The sequence below is a fragment of the Leucopleurus acutus genome (assembly GCF_964270905.1).
Source record: "Leucopleurus acutus genome assembly, chromosome: 20".
NCBI classification, from domain to species: Eukaryota; Metazoa; Chordata; class Mammalia; order Artiodactyla; family Delphinidae; genus Leucopleurus; species Leucopleurus acutus.
The window spans coordinates 41,789,171-41,813,753 of record NC_139162.1 but is presented as its reverse complement, the minus strand read 5'-3'; the positions used below and the strand labels follow the sequence as shown (position 1 = coordinate 41,813,753).

The 24,583-nt window shown below is 42.8% G+C and overlaps 1 protein-coding gene across 2 annotated transcripts in view; it reads right to left on the bottom strand.

Annotated features, from left to right (window-relative positions):
* Nucleotides 1–24,583, bottom strand: part of GPATCH1 (G-patch domain containing 1) — a gene marked incomplete at its 5' end in the record, with an annotated part of 43,733 nt that overhangs the window by 7,005 nt on the left and 12,145 nt on the right. Inside the window, 11 exons of one of the 2 annotated variants that reach the window (XM_082861990.1) lie at nt 750–857; nt 4,445–4,658; nt 11,600–11,766; nt 12,106–12,242; nt 13,229–13,356; nt 13,626–13,804; nt 14,780–15,076; nt 16,988–17,192; nt 19,783–19,862; nt 23,124–23,271; nt 24,343–24,582. In XM_082861990.1, coding sequence (XP_082718116.1) covers nt 750–857; nt 4,445–4,658; nt 11,600–11,766; nt 12,106–12,242; nt 13,229–13,356; nt 13,626–13,804; nt 14,780–15,076; nt 16,988–17,192; nt 19,783–19,862; nt 23,124–23,271; nt 24,343–24,582 — 1,903 coding nt within the window. The remainder of the gene's footprint in view (nt 1–749; nt 858–4,444; nt 4,659–11,599; nt 11,767–12,105; nt 12,243–13,228; nt 13,357–13,625; nt 13,805–14,779; nt 15,077–16,987; nt 17,193–19,782; nt 19,863–23,123; nt 23,272–24,342; nt 24,583) is intronic. The other variant, XM_082861989.1, reaches the window with a different exon arrangement.

Genomic DNA, 24,583 nt, shown 5'->3' with positions numbered 1-24,583 from the left:
ACACTTATTTTAAACTAAAGATCTGAACAATTACACAAATGAGAAATACATTCACCACAATTTTTCAAAACTTCACACATTTGACTCCTCTCTGCTTTCATCTCTGAAGGCTGGGTTAATTAACCAAGCCACTATGCATATGTGGGCACTACAGGAAACTATAAAGTACATAATAGAATTTTATGTCATTTCTATATCTGGGCCCTATTATCAGATGTTTGTTAACTCAGCTTTCAAAGAGATGCCAACCAGTCTAAACATTTTAACATGAGATGTCAGTTTAAGCCGGCACTGAACAGAAGTTGTTAACAGATATTGGGCGAGGAGGATGAGCTGTACTTACTTCTGAAAGGATTAGTTTTATTTGCTGCATTAGCCAAAGTATACAGAAGTCTCAGAATATCCTTCTCCCTACAATTCCTATCCCATCTTTGTGCCCTAGATTTTTACTTTTTTATCTCTATACGTGACAAAATTTGAGATACGTAGGGCCCTATCTGTTAAAAAGTGAAAAAAAAAAATTAAAGGACTCTAAGGCTGAAAAGCAACACCTATCATTTAGGCACAAGGTGGAAGCACTGATTTTCCAAACATGGCTGAGAACGGATAAACTAGAAACAAACATATATATTTGGTCAGCCTCATGCTGGATTACGTTGGCAGACAGAACAATGTGGTTAGAGTTGTCCTATCTTGGGGGAGACTCTGGCCCCAATGCAAACAGATGACATAAGGAGCTCTCGACTCACTGGGGCAGAAGACGGGAGGCAGCTGCGGGCCGAACTCTTCTCTTTCATCTATCTGTATCTTCTGAATCGGGAAGAAAGGTGCGGGCTCCTGGGGTGCTGGCTCACTAGCTGAAAAACACCAGGATATTAATTTTAGATACATGCCAAATATTAATGTGCTTGAGTCTTCAATAAATGTCTGTTTTTACCAGATAGCATGTGCTTTTCGTCAGCACCCCGCGTAACTAGCTCACGCCAGGTGCTGAGGACACAGCAGTGAACACACAGGCCCAACCTCTGACCTCCTGGACATTTGAGTTGGGATGTCAGTCACACAAGGGCACCTGCAAGCAGGTGCCCCAGGGGCTGTACCACAGGGGTGGTGAGGGTACTTGTGGCACACACTCCACATCACCTGAGACCTAAAAGGTTGAAACACCATCAGGACTTCCCTGGCAGTCCAGTGGTTATGACCCTGCACTTCCAGTGCAGGGGGCGTGGGTTCGATCCCTGGTCGGGGAACTAAGATCCCACATGCCACGTGGCATGGCCAAAAAACAAAAACAACAATGTGATTAAGTCAGCCAAGAGGACTAAATACAATATCACAAAAACTGAAATAAATAAATAAAAATAAAAGGTAGAAACACAACCTCAAGGAAGGGCCATCTCAGGAGAATAAAGACTTACAAATAAACAGGATGTACGGCTTCGCTGGTGGTGCAGTGGTTAAGAATCCGCCTGCCAATGCAGGGGACACAGGTTCAAGTCCTGGTCTGGGAAGATCCCACATGCCACGGAGCAACTAAGCCTGTGTGTCACAACTACTGAGTCTGTGCTCTAGAGCCTGCGAGCCACAACTACTGAGCCCACGCACCACAACTAGTGAAGCCCGTGCGCCTAGAACCCGTGCTCAGCAACAAGAGAAGCCACCGCAATGAGAAGCCCGCACACCACAACCAAGAGTAGCCCCCGCTCGCTGCAACTAGACAAAGCCCGCGTGCAGCAACGAAGACCCAACGCAGCCAAAAATTAATTAAAAAACAGGATGTAAGACTATGTCCCAGCTCAGAAGGCTTCATTTCACTCAAAATAAATCGTCAGAGGAGAAAAACTGAATATAAACAAATTATCGTGTTCACATTAATAATCTCGTTTTTTAAAAAGAGATGATTAGGTTTTCAGAGAGAAGAGAGAAAGATGGGGAAAGTCCGGAAAAATACGCATCAAAGCATTAATGGTGGTTATCTCTGGGAAGGGGGAATTCCCAGAGACTTAAGCTTTCTACATTTCTTTTCTTTTCTTTTTTTTTGGCTGTGTCAGGTCTAAGTTGTGGCATGTGGGATCTTCTGTTTTGGCGTGCGGGCTTCTCTCTAGTTGTGGCACAGGCTCCAGAGCGCACAGGCTCAGTAGTTGCACCACTTGGGATCTCTAGTTGTGACGTGCAGGCGCAGTAGTTGAAGCGTACAGGCTTAGTTGCCGCGTGGCACGTGGGATCTTAGTTCCCCAACCAGGAATTGAACCTGCATCCCCTACATTAGAAGGCAGATTCTTAACCACTGGACCACCAGGGAAGTCCCTATATTTCTATATTTTTAAACTTTTCAAGTAATATATGACTCTGTAATAAAAAAATAAGTTGTTTTTCTCTCACAAAGAAAAAAATAGGCTGACATTTGCAATCACCTAAGAACAAACAATATTTTATATCTCTATGTAACTTTTTGGTTAAAGGCCCTCAAAAATTAAACCCAAGTCCACCACAGACTGAAAGGGGCAGGCAGAACAATGTAAAACTGAGATGGGAAATTCTGTCCACCCACCCAAACATCTGAAAAGTCTCCCACCCTTGCAAGCACCAGACAGCCTCCTTTCCTATGCCCAAACTCCTGGCTGGGGTAAAGAGAACAAGGATACAGGCTACTAACCAGGTGTTAGACTCACTGTAACGAGAACAGACACCATCTACCAAGTGCTACTTATGTGCCAGGCAATGCCCATCTGATGGCTGTTCCAGAGCATACAATCTGCCCTACAGAGAGGAAAGCAGGAAGAAACCCTGTATATGTCATCACCAAATGTTTTCCACTAATCCTGGCACCTCATCAGCAACCAGGTTAAAAAAAAAGAAGCTATTTTTTAAATGAAAATTCTACTATTTTTTAATTCTCCTCAACTAGGATAAGTAGGAAAATCAATATTATCAAACACATCTCTACATCCTAAAAATATATCAGAGATTTATACCAGATAGAGAGAAAAAAAAAAAAACTCTGCTCCACCCCATTTAAAGATACAAAAGATTATAAATCATAGAAATATTTTTTTGGATCTGTCTGCTAAGGCAAGGAAACAGAAGCAAAAATAAATAAATAAGGGATCTTCCTGGAGGTCCAGTGGGTAAGACTCTGCACTCCCAATGCAGGGGGCCCGGGTTTGATACCTGGTTGGGGAACTAGATCCCGCATGCATGCCGCAATTAAAAGTTCGCATGCCACAACAAAGGAGCCCACGTGCTGCAACTACGGAGCCAGGGAGCCGCAACTAAGGAGCCTGCCTGCTGCAACTAAGAGCCGGTGCAACCAAATAAATAAATATATAACTAAGTAAATATTTTTAAAAAGCCAAAAACCAAATAAGACCTAATTAAACTAAAAAGCTTTTGCACAGCAAAGGAAACCATCAACATAATGAAAAGACAACTGCTGGTATAAATCTTGTTGTGGTTTTTTTTTTTTCCATCATCCTGGTTTTGATATCACCTCACACTTGTCAGAATGGCTACCATCAAACAGACCACAAATAACAAATGTTGGTGAGGATGTAGAGAAAAGAGAACCCTTGTACATTGTTGGTGGGAATGTAAATTGGTGCAGCCACTGTGGAAAATAGTACAGAGGTTCCTCAAAAAACTAAAAATAGAACTATCATGTGATCCAGCAATTCCACTCCTGGGTATATTTCCAGAAAAAACCCGAAAACTCTAATTTGAAAAGATACATGCACCCTAATGTTCACAGCAGCATTATTTATAATAGCCAAGATATGGAAGCTCCCTAAGTGTCCATCAACGGACGAATGGATGAAGAAGATATGGTGTATATACACAATGGAATCCTACTCAGCCATAAGAAAGAACGAAATTTTGCCATTTGCAACAACATGGATGGACCTGGGAGGGTATTATGCTAAGTGAAATAACTCAGACAAAGAAAGACAAATACCGTATGTTATCACTTACATGTGGAATCTAAAAAATAAAACAACTGAATGAATATAACTAAACAAAAACAGACTCACAGACACAGAAAACATACTCGTGGTTACCAGTGGGGAGAGAAAACGTGGGAGGGGTAAACGAGGGGTAGGGGATTAAGTGATACAAACTATTATGTATAAAATATATAAGATACAAAGATATATCGTACAGCACAGGGAATATAGCCAATATTTTATAACAACTTTAAATGGAGTACAATCTACAAAAATTTTGAATCACTATGTTGTACACCTGAAACTAACATAATATTGTAAATTAACTATAATTAAATACAACTTTTTTAACTTAAAAAATACAGAAGATTAAAACATCATCAAAAGATCATCAATTGCTAATTATCCTGGCTCCAAATCACACACTAAATGAAGAAAGCAGCCTCTCTAGAAACATCACTGTTTTCTTTTCTAGATCCCAAAGTCTAAAATATGTGACATACCTTGGGCCACAGATGACGTTTCCACCACGTCAGCCTCTTGGGAGCCTTTGAAGTCGGCTTCCCTGGTACCCTCCTGATGATCCTCACTGTCGCCCTGCTCATCCTCAGAGGATGAAGACTTTTCATCTGAGGAGCTGGCAAAGATGGCTTTGAATAAGTCCATGGACGGGCGGTTACCCTCTCCTTCAGTCTGTGAATCCACACCTTTGTTTACCTGTATTAACAGTGAAATAATAGTCAGAAATGAAGAAGCAAGGGTGAAAGGAGACACGTGTTCAGGAACATGGCACCCGTGCACACACACACACACGCACGCATGCCCACATATGCACACATACTTATGTTTGTGCTCATTTACATGGGTCTCCGCACCCACGCACTGCCTAACTAAACAATGATCACTCACATGGCATCATTTTTGTGGTGCTTCTGATTCAACACCTGTATATTGTGCTGACTGGTAGAAGCAGCTGAAGCTATACGTGGAAACAGGTCATTAATCAGAATTGCAAAGGACCCAGAAAAAGGAGTAGGGACTAGCACAGTGCCTCTGTCCTGTTTTCAAAAGTCTATCCGAGCCTTCAGAGGTTCCACGTGAAAGGTAGTGAAGACAGTGTACTCGTATAAAAGTGCTGAAGAGAAAACTGGGGGCCTCCACACAATGGGGAAGGCACCGAGAACAAGCCAACAAAATGGTCCTGGAGATCCCCTCTGCAATTACACGTCACCCTTCCTAAAAGCAGCCCAGGTATGGAGAGTCAGGTGAGCCAATAAAGAGGCAGTGACTTGGTATACACTCCATTCTATAAACAAGGAGCAAAGGTATGAAGAAGACATGGCTCCCACATCCTAACAGCTGATCACCAGACAAACGTGGGGTAATCTAACGTGCTAAGTGTGAACAGCAGTGACGAGAGAGCCCAGGACTGGCCTAGATCAGAACCCACTTCAGTCCTTCCATTTTACCACTGAAGAACGTGGGTCAGGGGCGACAAGAGGCTCTGTCACCGACACACGCATGCTACGTGCCCAGGGTGGGTCTGGACTCTACCAAGCTCTCCTTGCTCTCGGCCTGGGGTCCCTCCCCAGTCCCACACCACCTCCAATTTCTGAAGCAGAGTTACAAATACGCACGTGAGGAAAACCGACACAAGATAGTGGAATTTATGATTTTAAAGTAAACCCTTTTCATAGAAAAAAATTAAGGAAGAAAAGCATACCATTGCCCACTAAAAATAACCAAGACACCTTGGAGTAAGGACTGATTCTAGAGCTGGGGCTGAGAAATAAGAAGATGAGGCCAGAACATCTTACTGTGCCCAGAAAGTGAGGACATGCTCAGAGGGTAAAAGGGACATTTCAACTGGACACAGAAGCCAACTTGAAGGGGCTTCAACTAACCAAACTAGCACAATTGGAGCATTAAAATAAATAATGATAGTACTGAATTATCCCTCTGGATAAAATAGGAAACCGTGGGTCCACAGTGACATAAATAGTTTGATGAAGGATAGGGTATTTATAGATTTCAAAGCTCTTAAATGTGTATTAAGTACAAATTAATAAGAAATGAATAAATAAAAGTACTTAACTACAAAGGGGGAAAGACTGACTTCACAGTGGAGAAGTCTGGCAGACACCACCTTACTCGAATAATCAAAGTGAACACCAGTAACGGGAAAAATCATCATCGTGTTCTACTCGGCAGGACACAGCGAAAGCACAGCAGCATCCCTTCTGAGGTGTTCCTGCCAAAAATGCAGAACCAGAATCTAATCCTGGGGAAACGCCTGACGAGCTCAAATTGAGGGGTATTCTACAAAATACTGGCCTGTAATCTTCAAAAGTAACAAGATCACGACTCCGCACTCCCAATGCCGGGGGCACAGGATCGATCCCTGGTCAGGGAACTAAGATCCCACATGCCGCACGGCTTGGCCAAAAAAAAAAAAATTAAATTTAAAAAATTAAATTTCATTTTTAAAATAAATTTAAAAAATAAATTTAAAAGAAAAGTATCAAGATCATGGAAGTCAAGGGAATACTGAGGAACTGTTCCAGACTGAAGGAGACTAAAGAGACATGACAGCTAAATGCAACAAGTGATGCTGAGCTGAATTCTTTTGCCATAAAGGACATTATTAGGACAACTAGTGGAACTTGAATGGGTCTGAGGATTGGACAGTAGTAATGTATCAATGTTAACTTCCTGATTTTGATAGATGTACTGTGCTTATATAAGAAAATGCCCTTCTTTAAAGGAAACACAGGTGTGACAGGGCATCTGGTTGGCAACTTATACCCACGTGGTTCAGGAAACAAAATTATCTGTACTGTATTTAAACTTTTAAGATTGTTTCAAAATTTTAAAAATTATAGAAAATGTCAGGAGAGAGAGGCTGACAGTAAAACACAGGAAATCATGGCCACAATTCCCTAGAAAAGTCATGGATCATATATACCTTTATGGCAAACCACAGATACCAATGTCACATGCATGGACCGTAACTGAATGACAGTGTTTGCAGACAGTCTTGGCCTTTAATAATGTCTACATTAATAAATGTACATGAGTACAAGAGATATTCAACTCTCAGATAACTACAGAAGCTGATCTTTTTTGTTTTTATTTTTTTCGGAATATAATAGGAGCTGTACTGAAATTAAACAACAACGCACACCAAACACACATGACTGTATCTGCAAAGCTCCCTCACCACCCCCCACCTTCCACCAGAAGTGTGCACATTCACATTTGTGCTGTCTCAGAAAGCTTTCAGGGAAAGAAATTAAATAACCCAGAAAGGGGAAGAGACCCTCCTAAGGCCACAAGCTAATAAGTGAAAAAGCAAGAACCAAGACATTGCAGCCGAAATTATCTAAATACTATCCCAACATGGTTTGAGAAAATCTAGAAGGCTTTCTAAGCCAATGACCATATCACAGAGCCAGAATCCCTGGTTAGGGTTTTATGCCATTAAAACCCAAATGGAGTGGTTCCAAATCCGCGGTGGCATGGGTAGTGGCTGCAGCTGCCAGGCTCTGAAGGAGGGGAACCCTTTCCTCTGACCACAGGAGCTGTGGTCCGAACGGTCTGGAGTGAATCCTATTGCTGTTTTCCCCTTCCTGCCCTCTTGCCACTTGACTCCAGGCAGAAACAGTCACAGGAAGTGCAAGGCTGAGCAGGCAAACTAAAGTCCCAGCTTTCTAACTGGAGGACTTGAAGGGGGAGCCCAGAGTCAGAAAATGTAAGGAACGGGTCTTCCCTGGTGGCGCAGTGGTTAAGAATCCGCCTGCCAATGCAGGGGACTCAGGTTCAATCCCTGGTCTGGGAAGATCCTACATGCCGTGGAGCAACTGGGCCCGCGTACCACAACTACTGAGCCTGCGCTCTAGAGCCCGCGAGCCACAACTACTGAAGCCCACGCGCCTGGAGCCCATGCTCCGCAACGAGAAGCCCACACACCGCAACGAAGAGTGGCCCCTGCTCGCCGCAACTAGAGAAAGCCCGCACACAGCAACGAAGACCCAACGCAGTCAAAAATAAATAAATAAAATAAATTTAAAAAAAGAAGAAAATGTCAGGAAGATCACGAAGAGGAGGAGCTCAAGAGGGTGATCCTATATAGTGGTTTACGAGCTTCTCGCTCACCTCTGAGCTCATGGATCTGATTCCATGAGCAAATCAAAGCCTCTGATAACAGAACTATGGGATTAACTACCAGCCAGGTCCCAGACCAACCACCAGGAAGAGCACATACAGGAAAGATCTGAAGAGTACTATAAAGGCTTTGAAAATGGAAGGACATTTCAACCCAGATGGGTTGGAACTTGTAGCCTGAACCTAATTAGGTCGATTGTCTGCTAAAGCAAAATAAAACAACAAAACAAAAAGGCAACATTCTCCTTCGAATTTAAACAAGACCCAGGGTCTCATTACATAATATTCAAAGTGTCCAGAGTACAAGCCAAATTTACTTCGTATACGAACAACCAGGAAAATCTCAACTTGCAGAAGATAACCAGCAAACACCAACCCCAAATGACAAGAACCAAAACGACAAACATGTTGGAATTACGAGACAGACTTTAAAAGCAGCTATTATGACCCTGCTCCAAGAATAAAGACAAATGAAGAAAAGATTAAAAAAAGGTCTCAGCAAAGAAATAAAAGATATAAATACAATAACCCAAATAAAAAATTCAAGGCTCAATAGCAGAATGGAGATGACAGAGGAAAGACTCAGTGAACTTGAAGACAGATCAATTGAAATTACCTGATTTAAACAACAGAAAGGAAAAAAAAGAGAGTGAAAAACAGAACAGAGGCTCAAAGACCTACAGGACGAATTCAAAAAGTATTACATTTATGTCATCAGAGTCTCAGGAGAGGCACGAGAGTGTGGTGCAGAAAATATATTTGAATAAAATAATGGCTGAAAATGCCCCAAATTTGGTCAAAGACAAACTTAAAGATTCAAGAAATTCATAAAACCCCAAACAAAATAATCTCAAAGAAACGCACACCCAGATATATCACTACCAAACAGCTAAAAACCAAAGACAAAGTGAAAATCTTGAAAGGAGCCAGAGGAAAAGTCACATCACTACAAGGACAGGAACAACAATGTGAACGACTGTAGGTTTCTCATCAGGAACTACAAGGCCAGAAGGAAGTGGTACAACATTTTTAAAGAGCTAAAAGAAAAGACCTGTTGACCCAGAATTCTACATCCAGCAAAAACATCCTTTAGGAGTGAAGATGGAATACAGGATATTCTCAGATGAAAGAAAATTAGGAGAATTAGTTGTTGGAACTGCTGTAAAAGAAATGCTACAGGAAGTTCCTTAGACAGAAGGAAATGATAAGAGAAGGAAACCTGCGATTTCCCTGGTGGTCCAGTGGTTAAGACTCTACACTTCCACTGCAGGAGGCATGGGTTCAATCCCTGATCGGGGAACTAAGATCCCACATGCTGTGCAGCACAACCAAAAAAATAAAAGAATTAAAAAAAATTTTTTTAAAAGAGGGAAACCTGGAACTTCAGGAACAGAAATGATAAATATCCAAGTAAATCAAATAGACCATTATCTCCTCAGCAGTTCTCTAAAATGTGTATAACAACTGAAAGCAAAAATTTAAATATTGTCTGATGAGGTTTTCATTGTATATATACTGTAACATATAAGACCACAACGTAAAGCAGGGAGAGTAAAGGGACGGGAAGGATTGTCTATTCCACTTGAAGTGGTAAAATATCAATCCTAAATACATGGTGAAAGGGTTAAGTATGTATATTGTAATCCCTAGAGCAATCACTGCAAAAATAGAGTCAAAAAATATATAACAGATAAATTCAAATGGAAAACTAGAAATTACTGAAGTGATACAAAAGAAGGTAGGAAAGGAGAAAGAGAGAAACAAGAAAGAGTGGGAATAGAAAACAAACAAAACTGCAGACCAAAATCCAAATTACATCAACAAGTTACATTAAATACAAACGGTCAAAACATACAAAAATTAAAACATACAGATTATCAAAATGTATTTAAAAATAAAGCACCTAATGACCATGACATGTTGCTTATTAAAAACCCACTTTAAATATAATCATATAGATTAAAAGTGAAAAGATGGAGAAATACATACTATGCAAATAATCAGGGATAAAGAGTACTATTACATAATGATGAATGGGTCAATTCATCAAAAAAAATGTAACTATCCTAAATGTGTATGCACCTAACAAGAGAGTTTCGAAATACATGAAGCAAGCCCTTGGGAATAAAGTTTGATAGTTTCTTATGAAGTTACATCTATATTTAGCTCTTACCCAGTAATCCCACTGTTAGGTATTTACACTAGGGAAGTGTAAACTTATGTTCATATACAAATTTCCACATGAATATTCATAGCAGCTTTATTTATGATAGCCCAAAACTGGAAACAACCATATGTCCTCAAAGAGTGAATGGACCAAGCTGTGGTGTACCCATACAGTGAAATATCATTAAACAATAAAAAGGAAGGAACTAGTGATACACACACAGTACTGATGAATCTCAAACGTATGACACTGAGTGAAAGAAGCCAGTTTCAAAAGGCTACATATGTATATCATCTGATTTCATTTATATAACGTTCTGGAAGGAGCAAAACTATTGAGACAGAGGAGAGATCAATGGTTGACTGGGGCTTGGGGTGAGGGGAGGGTATGACTATGAAGGGACAGCATGAGGGAGGTTTTTGGGGTGATGGTATCATTTTGCCTCCTGACTGTGGTAGTGGTTCCATGAATCTACATATGTTTAACAACTCACTGTACTGCAGTTTTTTTTTAAGTCAAGTTTAATGTATGTTAATTTAAAAAATAATTTTAATGAGGCTATTAGAAATAAAACCAACTTTTTATTAAGTTCAACTCAACTATTTAGGCAGTAATTTTTTTTTTCTTTTTCTTTTTTTTTTTTGCAGTATGCGGGCCTCTCACCGTGTGGCCTCTCCCATTGTGGAGCACAGGCTCCGGACGCGCAGGCTCAGTGGCCATGGCTCACGGCTGGGATCCTCCCGGACCGGGGCACGAACCCGCATCCCCTGCATCGGCAGGCAGACTCTCAACCACTGCGCCACCAGGGAAGCCCTAGGCAGTAATTCTTTTAAAATATCCAACGGATAATTTCTCTATACTCTCCACAAAAGGGATTACTTGTTACTTGGAAAATCATATTCTCTATACAATACACTGAATTTTGTTTCAGTGGTTGATGCTAAGTGAAAGCCATTCTAGGCAGAGAAGTTTATAACCTCTCCTCAAATGATTAAGGCTATGACCGAAATTGGTGAATTGTACAGCAGATGTGGGCAAACTACTGCCCATGGGCCAAATCCAACCCACTGCCTGTTTTTGTAAATAAAGTTGTACTGGAACACAGAGGTACTCAATTTTTTCACATTGCCTGTGGTTTCTTTCACACTCAACAACAAAGATGAATAGTTGTGATACCGTATGGCACACAAAGCCTAAAATATTTAATATCTGGCCTTTCACAGCAAAAGTCCGCTGACCACTGCTATCGAATGACAAAAAGCATCGCCACAGAGAAAGGCAAAGGCCACAGTCAGCCTGGCAAAGAGAACCTGAGAGCCCCAAATACCTCATTTGAGACTGATTCCATTGTATGCTCTTCCTCTTTGTTTACTAATGGACTGGACTCTTGTTTAGGTGGACCAACTTTTGATCTAGCCAAACTTAAAAATTCACTAATGGAATCTTCTTTCTTTTCTTGTTTAGATGTATCCCATCTGGATGGTTTTCTTGATTCTGAAAGGTAGGACATAGACCTAATGTTAGAATTAGCAAGCAAAAGGCAAGTTCTGCATTATGGTTCTTTAATTCATTCAAGAACATCAGCGAGCCTACTATGTATGGTCCAGGCACTGTGCAAGGTGCTGGGAATGTGGCAGATGCTGAAGCAGAGCTCCAACCCAAAACAGTGTATATCTGGACCACTTTAGCACGAGCTAATGTATTCATATGAACGATTCTTTTAATGGAAGGAGGGTTCACACTACGTGTACCCCTATGACAAGATGACCCTTTACTTCTGTCTTCCCGACAGACTAGGGGTGGAGACCATGGACCTGGAGAAGCCCTACTCACTGTCGGGACCTCGGTGCTGTGGAACTTTCTCACTTGATGCTTGAGTCGCAGGTGAGGAAGCTGTCTCTGGGACTGTCAGAAAGTTGAAGACTGAGTATTTGTCACGTTTCACTCTTGGTAAGCCAACTAAAGTTGAACTGGGGGTTGAAAAGGAAACATATATATAAATAATCTTAATAACAACTGTGAGGATAAAATCCAATTCCTATAAGGCTGTCCATCTCATGTTTTTCACCAGTAGCTCTTCTACTTGGTTGAAAAGGTCCCTTAAGATGTTTTTGCTTCTCAAAGTAATTTTAGAATTTGGAATGTCTTGACTTTAGGAGCCATGAGTTTTTTATTATTATAGTAAGAGCTAGAATTTAATTTTTTTTAAATTGATTTTTGGCTACATTGAGTCTTTGTTGCTGCGCGCGGGCTTTCTCTAGTTGTGGCGAGTGGGGGCTACTCTTCGTTGTGGTGTGCGGGCTTCTCATTGTCGTGGCTTCTCTTGTTGCGGAGCACAGGCTGTAGCCGCGTGGGTTTCAGTAGTTGTGGCTCACGGGCTCAGTAGTTGTGGCGCACAGGCTTAGTTGCTCCGCGGTATGTGGGATCTTCCCAGGCCAGGGCTTGAACCCATGTCCCCTGCATTGGCAGGCATATTCTTAACCACTGTGCCACCAGGGAAGCCCTAGAATTTAACTTTGACAATGGATTTCCATGAAGGAAAAGTTCCACTGCTAAAAATATACCTCAATTTTCTGACAAAGTCTCTGATTCAACTGTATATTCTTTCTTGTGGTGTTTATAATCAAATAAGAAGGTACTGAACTTGTATAGAGAATCAGAAAACGTAAGTTTCATTTCAAATGTAAACTCTCTGTGTGTGATTAAAAAGGTGGCAAATTAGACAGACATGTTTCTGTAACTTGGTGTATCTGAGTTTCCTATCTTTGCTACCTGGATGTCTGCTTTTTTTTTTTAGTAACAAATTAATAGAAGTTAAATCTGCAAAGTCTGCAGCTCCAAGCATTTACAGGTAAGTTCATCTAGAAAAAGGAAATTTAAATGAATATGTAGGTGGAGAGTTAGCTTTAATACAGGGGAATAAGTACTGATGTAAGGGCAGGTTTATCCAACTTACCTTGGATATGGGTCAGGGACATTAAACCTCTTACACAGAAGCTTGTCAGGGTGCCACTCAAATGTGTCTCGGGTAAGCTTCCCAAACAGCTTCATCTTCACAGCCGACTGCTTGTCACTGACGTCATTCTGGGAAAAGACAGTCATCTGTTTCATCAGGTGGCCACAAAACTGACCTGTCTGCTTTTCCATTTACAAGTTTGCAAACAATCTTCCAAAATTTCAGAACGGCTTATGCTACATTTCTGCTAAAGTACACTGGAAGCTAAAAGCATAAAGCCATTTCTTATTCTACAGTGCCATGTGTATTTTGGTCTTTTCACTGAGGGATTTAACGTCTTTAGCTATACAGTGTTTTAATTTTAAAATTCACCACATAGGGAATGATGGCGACAGACCTCTTCGTCCCGAGGGACTTCCACCTGCTCTGAATCGTCTTCCATCTTGGCATGAGTGAACCGGGAGGACAAAGTCGAATGGGAAGACACATACAGCAGGGCTGCCTGAGAAAACTCATCCTGCTCACGGCGTCGCTCCCACTCTGTCATACTGGGATCAAGACAACATTCCAGAGCATCTAGGGTAGAGAACAAGAAACTGCTTCACTCCTAGGAAAAATGGGGAACTTAAAGGAGAACATCTAGTGGGCACCACTGTATCCCTGTAGTTTTCACCAGAGGAAACACATAATCATTATCCTGGCTTTTAAGAGCATGGCGGGAGGTACTTGGCAGGTAATATTGCTCCCTCCCTCAAAATGATGCTTTTATTGAATTCTGTCTACTGTATATAGCAGAGAAAAACATTTGGGGATTAATGCTTGATTAAATTTTCAAAGCAAGGAACTTATTACCAGTCCCAGACAGTGAAAATTCATCCTAATTATATTCCTAAGTTTGAGCAGAAAACACTCCTTTCTCTAACTTTTTTTTTTTTAATTTAACATGTAAACACTAGGGGTGTGGAATCTTAGTGCGAGTTAAGGCACAGTACACAAAGATCTGCTTTTGAAAACCAACCCCTCTAATTTGCTGACAAGCTCTCACAAGGACTACTGCGTAAAAGAGCAATCTCTTGCCTCAATCTTGCCATATTTACTTCATAGATCATAGAGTGACTTTTTCCCCATGTAATGGTTCAACAGCCAACTCTCTTTGTAAGTTAAATTTTAGACTATGATTTAGAGCTAGATGGTTAGGATCTTAAGATAGAGTGGGAAATGACCTTGTTCTCGTGGCAGGAAATGCAACCCTTACACAGAAGTCAAGCATTTGCAAACAGTAAATGGTCTGTAATTTAGCATTAGCCACTGCCAAGGCACACTCTCTACTTAAACTGCTATCTTTGGGACCCGAGATACAGAGAAACACAGACTGATTGTTCTTGCTTTCTCAAGTCAAGAGCCAGGGCCTGAAATCTTTACAGTGTTCACAGCAGGGCAAAGTAAAACACTGCCAGAGCAGGATACCTCAATTCTGAATCTGGGCCTAGGGTCAGAACAGTAAGAACACTACCCCTGGTGACATGTGGGAGGCCCAGGCCTAGCACCCACCTTTCTGACCCTGTTTCACATTTACTAAAAACTCTTCATATCGTTTTTGCTTTTCTGGATCTTTTGCGAAAGGTTTGAAGTTGCTGGCTCTTACGGGGGCTGTGCCACCACTCAGTGCCACGTGCCAAGAGCAGTGTCCGACGTCTGGAGAGGAGGGCTGGCGTCTGCTGCTAGAGGCATTCTGGGCCAGACTCCTGGCCTTGAGTTGAGCTGCTTTAAGGTCAGTTGCCTGCTTCATTTCTTTGAGTCTCTCTTTATCTTTTTCGGACAGAAATTCTAACACTGAAGTAGGTGCCCCTAAAAAGGAAACAATAATAGCAAGAGATGAAAAGTATCATAAGACATCTATACTCACATATCTCTCTACACACATTTTCAATATCACAAATGTATGTAATTGGAGGGGAGCATTTTACATTTAGTGTTTCATCTGTATTCATACTATCCCTGTGAACTAGACAGTAATAAAATAACGACACACCTATTTTATAGTTGGCAAAAGTGGAGGTTAGTACTTGGATGTTTATAACGCCAGTGAGTGGTCCTAGAATGAGGAACCTGACATCCCAGACCCTGGACCTCCAGTCTGTGGCAACCACCATCTCCATGGTCCTGCCCAGCACAAGCCCTGGCTCAGAGCACAGCTACCCATCAAACACTCACGCGTGTCACAAATGCTCACTGAGCGCCCACTGCCAGGCCTGGGGCTGGGAGAGTAACACAGATGAGGTCTTGCTCTCACTAGTGAGGGAGATGGACATTAAGGAAACCAAGAAGCAACAGCAGAGGACCACCAAGAGGAGGACTGTGGGGAGAAAAAAACAGGGCGACCTGTGTGAGAGGGCTGGCCATGGGGGCAGAGGGAGAGCTGACTAGCTTAAATAGTGGGCAGGGAAAGCCTGGAAAGGCCCTCTAAAAGGATAATATCTGAGGTAAGTTCTAAGTAAAAAGAAGAAGCCACGAATTCCCTGGTGGTCCGGTGGTCAGGACTCTGTGCTTTCACTGCCGAGGGCCCAGATTCAATCCCTGGTCGGGGAACTAAGATCCCACAAGCCACACGGCGCAGCCAAAAAAAAAAAGCAAAAGAGCCAAAATGTGAGAGAAAAGAGAGGCAGAGGAAATATGAAGGCCCCGAGGCGGCATCATGGTCGGCAGGTTCAGAGGGCAGGAGGGAGGCTCACGAGGCTGGACCACAGGGGGTTCAGGGAAAGTGGTGTAAGCTGTGGCCTGAAAGGTAGGCAGGGTGGGGTCCACAGGGCCCTGTGGGCAGTCTGGACTTCTCCTTAGTGTGAGCAGTACTGGAGCGTTTTAGCGGGGGCAGGTGGGGAGTGATACATTTGGCTGCTGTTAAAGGGAACAGGCTGCAGAGAAAAGGGAAGGGAACTAAGGAGACCAATGAAGGGCTGCTGCAATGATCCAAGTGAGAGAATATGGGCGCTGAGACCAGGGTGGAAGCAGCGGAAACGAAGAGAAGTGGATGGGGTCCCCTCGCATGTTGAGGGTAGAGCTGAGAGGACTTGCTGAGGGGATGGGTAGGGAGGGGGAGGCAGGGAAAGAAAGGAGCTACGAGTTAGGGTTCCCATGCTCTGGGCCAGGCAGTGGGTCACTGGTGATATCATTTACTGGGAAGGGGAAAGCTGAAGAAAGAGCGACTTTGGGGAAGGAAGCAGGCGACCAAGAGTTCCCTTTTGGTCTGTTGTAGCTGAGGCACCTAGTAGGCTCCCAAACGGCAAGTCCAAGTCCACCTCTCACAGCGGGTCTCTCGGTTCCAGCCCACCAGGGGATTCTCCACGTCTATCCATCCTTTCAGACACACTCATTCCTTTCAGGCTTTCAGGAAAAGAGCAACAGTACCCTTTTCCCCTGAGAAGAAAACAATACGTTCCCAGGCTGTGCAGAAAAAGTGAAGGTACACATGGCCCTAGTCTTTGCTTCATTCTTGGGACAATTATCAAAAGTCTGAAAACTGCTGCACTTAAGACTGGGTTTATAATTTTAATGACACAACTCAAACTGATGGTGGGAAAACAACAAGTAAAGGATGTGTACACTGTTAACTACGCCATTCACAATAAACAATTTTATTCCCACAGTTTGGGAATACAAAATTATGTAAAAAATTTCAGTGGGAAAATGACATTCCATTTTGATTTGGATAACTCAGATTATTAGAAATGTAATGATTTTAATCTTCTCTGCGGCACGTACCTTGAATAGGCATTTCTCCTAGCAACTCTCCCCGCTTGGATGCATTCAGGTGGTGCCTACTATGTGTCCCTGGGTCATGTGTTGGCTTTCCAGCTGACTCTGATAATACCTGAAGTACGTGGGAGTTCTCTGAGTTTGCAGCCACCACAGGTCTGAAATAATGCACTGGTCGATAGTCTCTTGGCAGTTCGGGTGGTGGATAAATCTTACAAAAACAAAACAAAACAAAACTCAGAACATACAGGCTGCAAGGGGATCATGTTTCATTTAACCAAGAAAACTCATTACCTCTGAGTGTGGTTAACCCCACCCTTTCCCAGGCTAGCACCTGGCGGGGAGGCAGCACTGGGAACAGCCTGCCCAGGTGCCCCGCCAGCATCCGTACTGGATCTGGAGGGTCCCCAGAACCACACTGTTCTCGTGGCCATTTTAAGTATCACCCCGACCACTCTACTCAGAGATACTAACACGCATGTTCTATATGAGAACAATAACTATAGTTACTACTACTGGCCCACGTGTAAAACTGGCCCATTGTGAATCAGAAAATTTAGAAAAGTATGATTCACAGCTTAAATAAAAAGAATAACTTTAAATAAGTTACTTTTAAACTCAGAATTCTTGGGACTTCCCTGGTGGTCCAGTGGGTAAGACTCCGTGCTCCCAATGCAGGGGGCCCGGGTTCGATCCCTGGTCGGGGAACTAGATCCCACATGCATGCCGCAACTAAGAGTTCACATGTCGCAACTAAGAAGCCTGCATGCCGCAACTAAGACCCGGCACAGCCTTAATTAACTACTTAATTAATTAATTTAAAAAAATCACATTAGGTTTAAAAAAAACTTTTTTTTAATAAATAAATTCAGAATTCTTTTTCTGGTTATGTTTCAGTTCCAAATTGGAGTTTCTGGCCTTCTTTTTGGTCCAAGGTATTTTTCATTCAAAAGCTGACTGAAGTGAAATTGAAATACATTTGGGAAATTCAGGTATCAATGATGGTAGAACAGATAAGCTAAAAGAAAGTATTAGATATTTTTAAATTATTGCTCTAAATGGTCTCCCTTGCTCTTGGTCTAACAAACACATATTTATGGACCGTCCTATCTAATCTGTTTTCTAGATTTTTCAGCCACCTGGAATTCTGAGCTCTGTAACCAGTGAGGCACTGAACACTCTCTGGCTGTGGTTCTCAGCCCCAGACGCACACAGCGCTCACTCAAGAGGTTTAACAATGCTGATGCCTGTGTCCCACACCACAGAAAAGTCGGCTGCAGTCGGAGTTTCCCAAGCTTCCCAGGTGGTTGTAAAGTGCAGCCTGGGGTGAGCACCTGGTCCAATGAACGTCATGAAAGAGTGCTATTATCATTGTTAGGAAACCTCATTTTTTATCATCTTAGCCTGACCGCCTTCTCTGGAAAACGTTAACTCCCAAGTCAGCCAGCAAACACTCTCGTGTTACCATGACACAAAAAAACCCACAGGAGCATGGCAGATAGGAGGGGTGTATACACATGACTCTTCTTAATATCCGCCATCGGATTCAAAGCATTTCAATCCCTCTGCTAAATCACTGCTCTGTGTTGCCTCTGGATCCAAAGGCTGGGTTTTTAGCCACATATTAGAAAACCTGTCTCTCTGTGAAAGGCTCAGGGAACACAGCCCTGCTCTGAATTGTTCACACCCAAAGCCCTATGCCAGCGAGGAACCTCCAGTGCCCATATCTCCATTTACACGCTCTGCCACGACAGTGGATTTGTCTGTCTGGCACCCTCGATGAGCAGGAGCTACTTGGGGGCCAAGACTTATTTAAACAGTTCTATTTACCCTTGAGTCCTAAGCTGAATGAGTACTTAACCATTTTTATGCTCCCTTTTCATACATGTAAAAAACTCACATTCTCCTTTGACATAATATGACATTTCTGGTAAATAAGAGCGGCTGACTATGTGCCCAACACTGTTCTGAACATATTCTGCTCTCTGTTACAACACATTAACTATCACGACTAAACAAATCAAAGCTGCTGTAATAACGTATATGGTTTCTCAGGCTGCGCTGCTCCTGGCCTCCCTGCTTCTGGAGAACCACAGGCCAAGCCACAGAGGTACTGAACAAACGTTTGCTGAGTTAAAATCAAAAGCCCATTAAAGTGTGGAACAATCTAAAACAAGGACGCCAAGGAGGCAAACGGCCAGGCACCCCTCCTGAGCTACCAGCACCCATGCTAACCTGTGAGCACGTGACTCTGTTGGGTGTTCAAGAGCCCCGTGGCCAAAGCTGTAAAAACGCTCACAGAAACAGAACTACCTGCAAAGGCATGAGGAGTTCTCCCCAGGACTCGACCCACACGTTCCCAGCTTCCGCTTGGCGCAGGCAAGGAGCCCAGGGAGCCCTGCCCACAGCAGCTAATGGGCTCACGGCGCCCAGGAGGAGCTGGGACCATGGGCTGACATGGCTCTTTGAAATTTTCTTTAAGTTACATTGCCCCTAGGATTAGATCAATTCCCTTCTCCCACCAGCTTCTAATGTAATTCTTCCTTAATGGAAATAACCACTCACTTGAAGTTCGGATTTAAAAGATCGGCAGTTAGATGTTTTGAACACGATGTGGCTACTGACTGACATTTCCAATGCAGAATGTGTCTCCCTGGATAATCACTAGTAACCAGACTGTTGCTTGCTGTTAGCAGAATTTACTTATCTTTTCAATTGTTAATAGAATAACTCAGATTACACAGCAGCAAATACTTTAAGTGCTAAATCATTTAAAAAAAAAAAAAAAAGAAAAATCTTACTTTCTTAGAAGATAAAGGTTTAGAAGCCAAGGAAAATCCATCCAAAATTTTGCCAACGTAGCGAAGCTCTTTCTCTGATTCTACAAAATGATGTCATTTGATTAATTCCAGAGGCAGAGAAACTTAGAATAAGACAAAAGACCTCAGTTTTTTATCTCCGAGAATATAAACACTACATGTCATAGTTGCAATCAGTAAAAGGGAGGAAAGAATGGCATGTAAAGCCCTCACACCTCTGTTGACTCAGTGACTGGCAGCCCAGACCACACCGCTGATTAGGCTGTCCAGGTAACAATGGCACCTCAACATCGTTATTCAGAAAAAGTATGTAAGGTCCTATGCTAAGGGGCACCAAAGAATATACTCTGTAGAGTAAAAGATCTCAAGAAAAACCATCAAGAGAACAAGTATGGATAAAAATAAAAATAACTTTGGAAGAGTCATTTCTAAAACTAGGTGAAGAACCATGGGGACATGACCTCCCAATTTCTGTAGCAACCATCCAAGTAAGACACAAAAGGCAATACAACCAGGTCAGCCTGTAATCTAACTGTGGGACCAATTAAAAGGTGCTTTTGTCTTTTTCTCAACTGAAATTCTAACAAGAGATAAAAGGTCACTAATTCAGGATATGACTAACGCCCTCTAACTTGCAGCCAGGGATGATCTATTGGTTGTGGAGACAACCCCTTTGATTCTCAAGGATTTTCTGCACATAGAGGTTATGTCGAAAATCCATATGCATGAACTGAATTTTCTGTTGCCAAAAGCCCATGCATGCTACATGACCACCAGCACTTACACAAGCTTGGTGTTGAACCCTGAAGCAGGCACGGCTGCCCGCAGGGCAGGTGGCACTGAGGTTTTCAGCCACTTATAATGCAGCACTGCCCTGTAACTACCCTCCCCACAATCTCATTCTTTGCACTTCAACTGACGTAGAACTTTTGGACCAGCTTCTGGAAGTCCCTAAAATTCTGTAGGGTAATATAGGATTAAATTACATTCTTAGAATTTTGTATTCTTTTAAAACCCAGCAATCTGGGACTTCCCTGGTGGCACAGTGGTTAAGAATCCGCCTGCCAATGCAGGGGACACGGGTTTGATCCCTGGTCTGGGAGGATGCCACATGCCGCGGAGCAACTAAGCCCGTGTGCCACAACTACTGAAGCCCGCGAGCTCTATGGCCCGCGTGCCACAACTACTGAAGCCCTCACCCCTACAGCCTGTGCTCTGCAACAAGAGAAGCCACTGCAATGGGAAGCCCGCGCACTGCAATGAAGAGTAGCCCCCGCTCACCACAACTAGAGAAAGCCTGCAGGCAGCAACGAAGACCCAGCGCAGCCAAAACTAAAGAAATAAATTTATTTTTTAAAAAAACCCCAGCAATTTCACCTTTATGAAGAAATAAACAAATATCTACAAAGAGAGAGCCATGAGAATACTATAGCCCTACTTATCATGGAAAAAAAAACAAGAACAATTTAAAAATCAGCCGTGGAGACTGATTACGTATAGATTCACTCAGTGAAAAACCGTAAGGTCAAAACTATAGATGTTGTGACCCTAAGGGTAGGAGAGGGAACTGTGGCAGAGAGGCCGTGAGCAGAGGGTGGGGACCTCAGAGGGAGGCACCAACCCAGGCTTGATGCGGGAAGGCTGGGATTAATCAGCCAGGGCAAAGGTGTTATACAAAGGAAAAGCCAAAGATGTGGCTGAGAAGGCAGATTTAAATATGTATATTTATTATAGGTTAGTAATTATTATAAATTAATACATTATATTAACGTTAGTAATATAGTATGTGTGTTAGTATGTTGATATAGTTAGTGTAATAACTAATACGTTAATATAATCTATAATATTAATTAATATAACGTTAATTTAATATTATATATCTTCTTTTAAGTTATAAAAACAATACATAGTCTTAGTAGAAAAATCTGAAAATATAGGTGAGCAAAAGGAAGAAAATAAAAGTAGCCTAGTTCCCACCCAGAGGTAACATCTACTAACGTCTGGGTGCACACCCGCCCAGCACCTCGTGTAAAACCCTGGATTCTTTTCGTGGCGATGGTGACAGAGGCCGCTCACACTTGCAGAGTGCTTGCTGTGTGCCAGGCACGTTCTAAGCCCTTTACACACATTAAATTTCCATGGGATAGGTAAGCCATTGCCGTGCCCATTGCCCAGGCAAGGACGCTGAGGCATAGAGAGGTTGAAGAGCCTGCCTAAAGTCACAGCTGATAAATGGGGAGAGCCAGGATGGGAGCCCAGGGAATCTCTCTTCACAGTCTGTGCTCACAGCCATTAAGCAAACTAAAGACTGTTTCTCACCCGCTTTTTTCTCTTCTAGAAATGTAAAATTGGCATCATTTTGGGGAGTGATGCTTAGATTATTTAGATGTATTTTATAAGAGTTAGATCAAACTTGATCTGACTATAGCTAAAAACATCTAAATAGATTCTTTTATCTGAACTCTCACCTCCTTACTTTAAGTGGTTGTTACAGTAGGCGCCATTTATTCAGTCTTTGAGGCATACTATGCCAAACCTGTGATGCCATTTAATCTTCACAATGACCCCCGGAGTGGATTTTATCCTCACTTTACAAATGACGCCCAGAGAGGCTACAAGCCTTGCCCATGGTCATGAAGCTGGGCAGTAGAGAGCTGGGATTCGAATCTGGGTCTGATTGAGAGCTAAGATTCAAATCCAGGTCTGAATGAATCAAAATCACGTGCCATTAATACCTACTGACTCCTTCCTATATCTTTTCTGGAAAGAAAAACTGAAATCCTACTTAGAACCACTGAATCACTATAAGACTCTGACTTGAAATTCCAGGTGTGTCAAGAGATGTTCATCTCCTAGCTCAGCAAGAGCCCCTTAGGAACCAGATAAGTTTAAGTGATGAGATGAGCTGGGCACCAATCTCCATCTTGCAGCAGGCTCTCTGTGTGCCTACCACCTGGTCCCCATGCCTGACCTCCTGACCTGCTGCCTCAGTTGACCTCCTTTGGCTACCTGCCCAGTTCCTTGAGCTGGCAGTGCGTCCTTCTGGCGTACTGTCAGCTCTGACCTGCAACACGAGCAAGCACGTGTCCACACACTTGCTCCTTCCCTGATTCCAGGCCCCTCCCTCCTCCCCACTTGACTGTCTTGACAGTTGGCTTTGGCCTTGAACTGGTCTAAATCCCACTTCTGTCTTACTTCCCACAACAGGACTCTCTTATCCCCACTTGTTCCTCGCTCTGCATCTTTGACCAACAACTCCCTGCTCCACGGAGGCTAATGTCCCAACACTTGGTCTACCGTCGGTTGCGGGTCCATGGAATTACCTTTCTGATTTTTATATTGCCTGGGTGCTGTCCAGCCATATAGTCCATCTCCAGGCTCCTCATCCTTCAAAATGGTATCGTACTTGGATAGAGTTTCCGTGGCATAGATATCATCGTCTTCCTCTTCCAGGGCACCTACACCAAAAGCCTTCAAAAGCAAGATTTCACACTGAGCCATTATAGGTGTTAGCATATGCCTGCCTGCACTGAAGGATAAGGCTACTATAAGGATGTGACTGATCAGACCACATTAGCACTTCAAGATCACCATGAGAGAAGCGAATGGGAGCCCCAGATTAACACAAGTATCCAAGTCTTTTGGAAAACAATGACCAGAAGTGAATGTCATGCCTCCAGCACTGCAGCTGTCCTCCAGACTCAGCAGCAGCCAGGGGTCTGGGTCTTAGTGCAGGAAGAGGAGTGGAGAAGACACTCAAGCAGCAGTGCAGGGGGAGAAATGGGGCCTCCAAAAGGAGAAAGGCAGAATGTTCATCTACTGAACAACATGGTCTGGTGCCAGTGCTGGTGACCAGGGTCTGAAGACCGCCGCTACTCTAACGGCTGCTAGAAGAACTCCTAATCTTTGTGGGAAATGGCGAAGAACAAATATCACTTTTTGTTAAAAGGATTGGAAAAAAAACATGTGAAGGAAAGAAAAGGTACAAATGAAATGACAAAGTAACCATCCTCTGAACTTATTCTAGGAAAGAGACTCTGAATCAATTTGAGAAGACAGGCAATCAGGAAAAGCTCTCCATCTCCTCAAAGGTAAAAAGCAAGTCTTTTTACCAAGGCCCCTTGGTAAAAAGTGAAACTTACACCCAGGTTCCTGACTTAGGGCTTGCAGCACTAGGAAAGAGTCGGAGAGGTAGTACAACTTGGACCTGAACTTGGAAAGGCAGATTGTAATTCAACTATTAACTAAATCAAAGAGGTGAGTGTGGTTTTCTGCTCAGCCCCGCAGGGTGTGGGAAAGCAGTCCTCACTCCTCACACACAAACTCCCCGGGGCACATTAGGTCACAGGGTCTCAGGAACACATATTCAAATTAGGACAGTGTGCTTTACATGTCTTCGGACAAGCTCCTAAGGACAATACAACCACTTTAAGGTCTTCATTTAGTCAATGGATAATGAGTGCTTACTATGGGGCTAATATAATACAGCAAGAATTCTCATTTGTCAATGGTTCCCTGTTTATAAAACAGAAACACTTTTACCTGGCCTGAAATTCCCAATTTTCTTCCTTTATTCACTCCAACATCTCCAAGAAGATTGTTGGCACCTTCGGGTCCACCAAAGAGACTAACGTGTTCTCTTGAAGTTCCAAACAGTGCTTGGTGGGGATCCAGGCCCTTGTAAGCCAGTCCATGTACATTATCTTTAGGTGTGAAATCCACAGGTGTGACATCTTTGGGTGCAAAGGTCACATTTTCTGGCAAGTAGTCATCATCTTCATCC